Here is a 6,654-nt window from a genome sequence, read left to right on the forward strand (position 1 = left end):
CTCTTCTTGTACCTAGAAAGAGTTTTGGAAAAACTGCATCAAATATTGTCATTAGATCACTTAAGGTCACTATTGCCATGCCATTTTGACAAAATTAGCCATGAAAAAGAATCAAATAACCACTAAAATTATTTTTAAATTGATCAAATTTCCAGTTTATTTTGACCTGAGATTTGGTCAAAGTGAGTTTGATACCCATGATAGGACGGACAATTTAGAGAAACTGGCAGTTTTGTAGAAATCTCATGAGTAACATAGAATTACAGAACTAGAAGTAACCTCCAGTCTTGAGCTTTGTTCAAGGACAGATTAGGAGTTGGGATTGTTGAGTTTGCAAAAGAGAAATAGGATCACTGTAAGAGAGAAAATATTTGTAGTATTAGAGAATGACTTTTTTTGTTTTAAATTTAGGCTACTCATGTCAGAAAATGTTTTTTTTTTTTAGGTCCAAGGAAGAACTTTCTAGAAATTAAGAGATATGAAATGGGCTACCTCTCACAGTTGTGTTTGCTCTCACAACTTGGTGAAAGCCAACATGATATGACTCACCAGAAATGGTGCAGAGGGATTAAGGTGCCCCCACATCTAATATTCTGCCATTCTACATATAAGCCCTGGCGATAAGGAACTTAAGAATTCCTGTCATAATACAGTAGAGACCAAACATACGCGATGAAAAACACGTGATACTTTACTCAGTCAGCAATGACAACTTGCTGCAGGAGAGAGAATCTGGAGGTGATAATCCCCTGTGAGAATGCTGACTCACACAGATGAAGAAACAAGACGCCAGTTGGATGAAAAAAGAGATCACCTCTTAACTCTGAGGGGAGGGGAAGAAAGAAAGAAGACAAGACACAGAAATAGATTCAAGTCTAGTTACTAAAGGAGTTGTTTGTTTTTTGTTTTTTTTTTTTCCCCCACACTGGAGTAAATCACCAAGAGCAGGAATGGGCCCTTTTTGTTTCATTTTTAAGTTTTTGAGAAAACTTATGTTAGATAAGTTATGAGAAAACTAATGACAATATTTGTTGCAGTTTTTCTAAAATTCTTTTAGGTACAAGAAGAAAATCTACAATGGTTATTTGTTTTACAACATCTCTCCTATTTGGGGATCTCTTAGGGTCTTCCAAAAATCATTTTCTGAGTAGTTAGGAAGAATTGACAGCAACAGAACACTAATTTTAAGCACTGTAAATATAGGAAACAGGACTAGAGCAACACAAAACCACAAGTCAGATTTTAATTAATGTCAAAGAAACCACATCTTGAGGAAGTGAGGCTGCTCAAAATATGGTGTATTTCCTTTTGCTGTCACTACCACCTCTCATCCTAATCCCTGAGTTCTGAAGGGGGCATCAGTGGAGAGAAGTGACCAGTGGTCCTCCCCAACACCGGAGAGATGGCCCAGAGCACCTTAGAAGCCAAGGAAGTAATACAGTGTAATTTACATTTAAAAACCTGCCATTTTTCCAACACCTAATGTGCCAGGTGCTTCAACTGGCTATTCTTCGTGAGCTTATGTAGACCATCTCCCGGTAGATTTAAATAGGCTTCCATGAGATTTGGACTCCAGACACCAGATATAATGGGTTGGTGCTCTGATGACTTACAGATCCCACAGTTTGTAGGCCCAAGTCAGCTTTTGAGAGACAGGCTAGGCTTAGGCTTAGGTAAAACTCTGAGTAGGCAAGGCGTATAATAGGCATCGCTCCCTGCTTCCCTACCTCTGGCTCAGAGTAATTAGCTAGTATTCATTTGTTAATTTAGCAGTTCTTTTTTAAGAATTGAAGCTCTGTCAACTTGCCATCTCCTCTCCATTATCTGCTCCGGTCAGGAGGTGCATTCTGTTAGTATCCTCCAGGCTACCTGTTCTTTAGTTAAGACAAAAACCTGTGATCTAGGCTACAGCATTGCTTATGCTTTGGATTAGAACACTGTGACATCAGCCCATCTCCTGCTGGGAGAAGTCCTTCAGAGACCATACAAAGGACTTTTTAAGCATCCAACTTGGCTTGTTTGCAGCAGGTCTGCCATGGGAACTCCTGAATTCTAGGAATTGCACCTAGATCTTCTCCATGTTGACTGTCTGAGAATCTGTGCTACTAAGTGCTTGTCTCCCCATGTTGTTTTGTCTGTGCTAAGAAACTACAACTCTCAACTATCAAAGAATGTATTTCAAATCCCAGTGTTCAAATCCCAGTGTTATCCTGTTAAGATTTTTTCATTTATCTGACTAGCTGTCTTGCAGTGATTTAACATTTCTTTATCCCCTAGGGAAAAGTTAACCATTGGATGCCGCCAACTGGTTGAGATGGAATATTCCATGCAGCAGTGCAATGCATCTGTCTATTTGGAGGCCCAAAACAGGGGATGGTGTGAAGACATGCTCAACTATAGAACCTAAATGCTGATCTATAACTTAAAAGGAATTGCATTTGTCTTCAAGAACAACAAGAGTAGCCTTCAACCTTTTGAGTCAAACCCAAGAGACTTGTAAAAAATGTCTTAATAGGTGCAAGAAGGTGATTGCCTATTGCTGAAAATCTCATTGAGGTTCTGAAAAGCCAAATGCATCCATTGTGGGATAAACTGTGGACTCAACTCACTGGAGTTAACAATACCTCCCTACCTCTACTCCTGACACTGAGCCAGTCTGTCTAGAAAGGAGAGCCATCTTTTTAATCATCTTAGGCCAGGAGCCACGTTGGCATCTGTGGATGGCCTGGGGGCACAGCATTTGCATCTCTCTCAACCCTAAGCATGGGTCCGTGACCAGAGACACTTCCAAACCTCAAGAAAGAATTAGGACATGGCCATGCTCACCCTGCTGCACAAATGAAATCTTACCCTGGTCTGTTTTATGATCAAACTGTCTTCCCTATCGACCTGATGAACTAAAACAGATCCCTTCCACTTCCCCTAAGGTAATGTAAGTAGAATTTTGACTTCAGCTCCTACTTGCTATATAGTTTCTTCTCTTCCCTGGGTTTGTCACTGTTCGGTGCATTTCTAATGGGAAGAGCAGGGGCGACCTCTATACTGATTTTTCCCTTACATGTGAAGCAGCATGGATTTATGGGATTAGGTGGCAGGGATTCATATTTGCCCCTAGCTAAACCAAGTGTTTAATTGATTTATTTAGTTGGAAATAAGTTGGAAATCCTTGTTTACTAGAGTATATTATGCTTTTGTTAATACATTAGATTAAATCTAATTTGCTATTCTATGATAAATGTTAATTTATTTTTTACAAAACAATAAATTTTATTTTTAGTAAGATTTTGCTTTTTCATTTTACTTCCAAATTGTGTTTCTGAACTGTGTACAAGGTATGATGATAAAAGCAACTCTCTCCAATAAAAGAGAATCTACCCAGTATTCTCAGAGTCAATCTGTGCAGGGCCCCCTGAGCTGTATGTTTGCAAGGGAAGCCACACCTCTTCCTGGGGCTCCAATGACATCAGGGATATGAGCCCCGTGGGAGAAGCTTCCAGAGGATCTCTGCTTTCTGCAAAAAACATCCCCCCCACCACCCCGAAGTTTTTTCAGTCTTTATCCCTCAGCTGCTTCTGGTGGTTGTTACTGGGTTTTGGTTCCGCTCGTGCTTCCCTCTCCTCTTTCCTCTTATCTTTTTAATATAGGTTGTGATTTTTAGGAAATTTCACTCCTGCACACTTTCACATATGCATATAGATATTTTACCTTAGTCTATGTATCTTTTTGTTTATTTGACAGAGACACAGCGAGAGAGGGAACACAAGCAGGGGGAGTGGGAGAGGGAGAAACAGGCTTCTTGCTGAGCAGGGAGCCCGATGCGGGGCTCGATCCCAGGACCTTGGGATCCTGACCTGAGCCGAAGGCAGACGCTTAACGACTGAGCCAGCCAGGTGCCCCAAAATGACAGGTTTCTTTGTTGCTTTTTTTCTAATTGTAATCTTTTAAGATTTTTAATCTATCTTAATTTTATACTTTTATACTATACTTTTCTATTATACGATAGTATAATGCAGGACTTGGGGGTTCCCTCCCCCTCCCTCTTTCTTTCCTGGATCCCTCCTCCGGATTGAGATAACTCAGTTGACCCAAGGCTCATAAGCTCCACCTTTGCAAAACACACATTTGTTTTGATAGAGATCCTTGGGAGAGGAACTTAAGAGTTCTAAAGTCTCCATTCTTCAGTATGTATGCCTATTGTATTTTGGGCAGAAGCCATCATGGCTTCTGGCATGTATGCCAGTAGGGACAGATAAGGAAAGTCACACAGGGGAAGGGCTCTCTACATAATGCTCTTGGCCTTGTCTTAGTGAGGAGTCATGAGGGGCATCCATGAGGATTATCCCAGCAAAGTTTCTGGCACCGTTTTACACTAGCATTTTCCAATTTACTTTTACACAAAAGATCATCCACTTCCTTCCTGAGGACTAGGGAGGATCCTTTGGGTGTAGCCACCCCAGCAATTCCAGCATTCTGGGCCAAAGGAATGCTGGTTTAAGAATTGGGGTGTTGTGCCCTACTAGGATTTTGTTAGGCCCTGTAGCAGGCAATTGGGACTGCACAGATTAGAACCTCACAGATGATGGTGAATTTCACTTTCCTGTTGTGGTGTTGCCTGTCACCTGAAAGACAAACTTGAAGCTCATTTCCTTTATCTTTTGACCATCACCTTGAGGGAGAACAGAAATCTTTTCACTCTATGAGTGTTGACCCAGATTTCTTCAGATGGTGTCTTGATCTACCTTCACTCGATCACTTTGTTCCTACTTTCTGACAACTCCCCCTAGCCCATCCATCTGTTGGAACACTTTTCAAGCATCCTTTTTCATCCCATGAGTCAGGATTTACTACTTCTTCAGAGGGAATATCCCTATTGAAGAATCAAATACATCTTCCACTCTCAGTGATGCCACAGGCAAAGCCCTTTTCTGATTTAGATTGAACTGACAGGCCAGTCAGCCTCCCAGCTGATGGTTCTTTGGCTGTTTTACCAGTAAAACCCACTCCAGTGAAAACCCCATGAACTTGAACAGTTACCAGCTGTGAAACTGTAAGGTGAGGTGGCTCAGTGCCCCTACCTACAGACTGATGTCAGCATGCTGTTCTTTAGTTCTAATCTTTCCTTAGCTTTTGCAGTTCTACTGTAGGCTGATGGTATGGGCTAAACTACATTAGCTCAGTATATAATACTTGCAAGGCCAGTGGGAATCAGTGGTTCCCTGCTGGGATTTCCACCAAGGTAAAATATGGGTATGTCCTAGTCCCCCTTTTAGAGCCTTTTCTTTTAAAGGTTTGATACCCTTTGGGGGCACCTGGGTGGCTCAATTAAGTGACTGACTCTTGGTTTCAGCTCAGGTTGTGATTTCAGGGTCCTGGTATTGAGCCCCGTGTTGGGCACATGCTCAGCACCGAGCCTGCTTTTCCCTCTCCCTCTGCTCCTCCTCCTATATGCTAATAAATTAAAAAAAAAAAAAAAAAAGTTTTTTAAAGGTTTGGTACCCTTTTGGTTAAGCTAGAAGGACAAAACTGTTTTTAGGTGTAGTTTTGAGTTTTGTCAAAACACAATCACATTATCACCAGTGTGATCAAGGTATGAATTCCATTGCTCTGCAAAACTTCATCCTTTTTATTCCTAAGTAGTATTCCACTGTGTGGATGCACCAATTTACCATTCACCAGGTGGAAGGCTATTTGAGTTGACTTGGTAACTGAATAAAGCTGCTATATTCACATACAGGTTTCAGTGTTAACAGGTTTTCATTTCACTTGTATCAATACCTAGGAAAGTGATTATGGTGTCATAGGTTATTTTGTCAGAAACTGCCAGTTTTCCAAAGTGACCTTACAATTTTGTGATTTCTCCAGCAATTTGAGTTTCGTTGACTTACATCCCAACCAGAATTTAGTTAAGTGTGTAATCTTAAATTTTCCTAATGATTTGGGATAGTGAACATCTTTTCATGTGCTTATTGGAATCCATTAATTTTCTTTGGTAAAGGGTCTTGTTCCAATCTTTTGCCCATTTACTTTTTTTTTTTTTTAGTTGAGTTCTGGGTACCAATTATCAGGCAATTTCTTTCAAGCCTGGACCTTTAAAGATGGTACCACCTTTGAGACAAAACACTTGGCTTAATGCAGGAGGTACCTACTTCAATTTTAAGAATTCTAAGATCTAGAGATCTTTTGATCTGGGAGTAGCCTTAATGGATAGCTGGCCTTGCTAATTACTGGACTAGTTACATTTGGTAGGTGCCTTTCAACCTTTTAATACAGCGACTCCTATTCCTAACGCTGTATATTTCAGTTCATCTTGTGTCATTCCCTCATTTCTCTTTCCTTCATCCAGGTTTGGTACTGTGTGTGCCTTTTTCCCAGGCTAAAATTACTCCCTTTGCTCACTTTGAGCAAATGTATTCAGATGTACACCCTTTATGGGTTCTTAAATTTCCACAAGATATCAACCCTATACACAGTAACTGAGCTTTTTGCTTCTCGCTCTTATTCAACCCTCAGTAAGGCATGGAGCTATTAATAGCAAAGTTTCAATATTCTGTTGGCCTTCGTGCTCGTACTTGTTGCTCAGTGCATCATTTTACAACTGAGAACCTTCTGGTTTTTACTATGAAAGAAACTGGTGCTTCAAAGAATTCCTTGTTA

At 40.6% G+C, this 6,654-nt stretch overlaps 1 protein-coding gene across 2 annotated transcripts in view; it reads left to right on the forward strand.

Moving 5' to 3' along the window:
* The window catches only part of SWT1 (SWT1 RNA endoribonuclease homolog), a 106,917-nt gene extending 103,641 nt beyond the window's left edge, over positions 1–3,276 (forward strand). For both annotated transcript variants that reach the window (XM_027611347.1, XM_027611346.1), the window contains exon 19: positions 2,278–3,276. In XM_027611347.1, coding sequence (XP_027467148.1) covers positions 2,278–2,407 — 130 coding nt within the window. In that variant the 3' untranslated portion in view covers positions 2,408–3,276. The remainder of the gene's footprint in view (positions 1–2,277) is intronic.
* Positions 3,277–6,654: the final 3,378 nt, after the last annotated feature.

This window comes from Zalophus californianus, chromosome 10 (genome assembly GCF_009762305.2).
Source record: "Zalophus californianus isolate mZalCal1 chromosome 10, mZalCal1.pri.v2, whole genome shotgun sequence".
In the NCBI taxonomy this organism is placed as follows: domain Eukaryota; kingdom Metazoa; phylum Chordata; class Mammalia; order Carnivora; family Otariidae; genus Zalophus; species Zalophus californianus.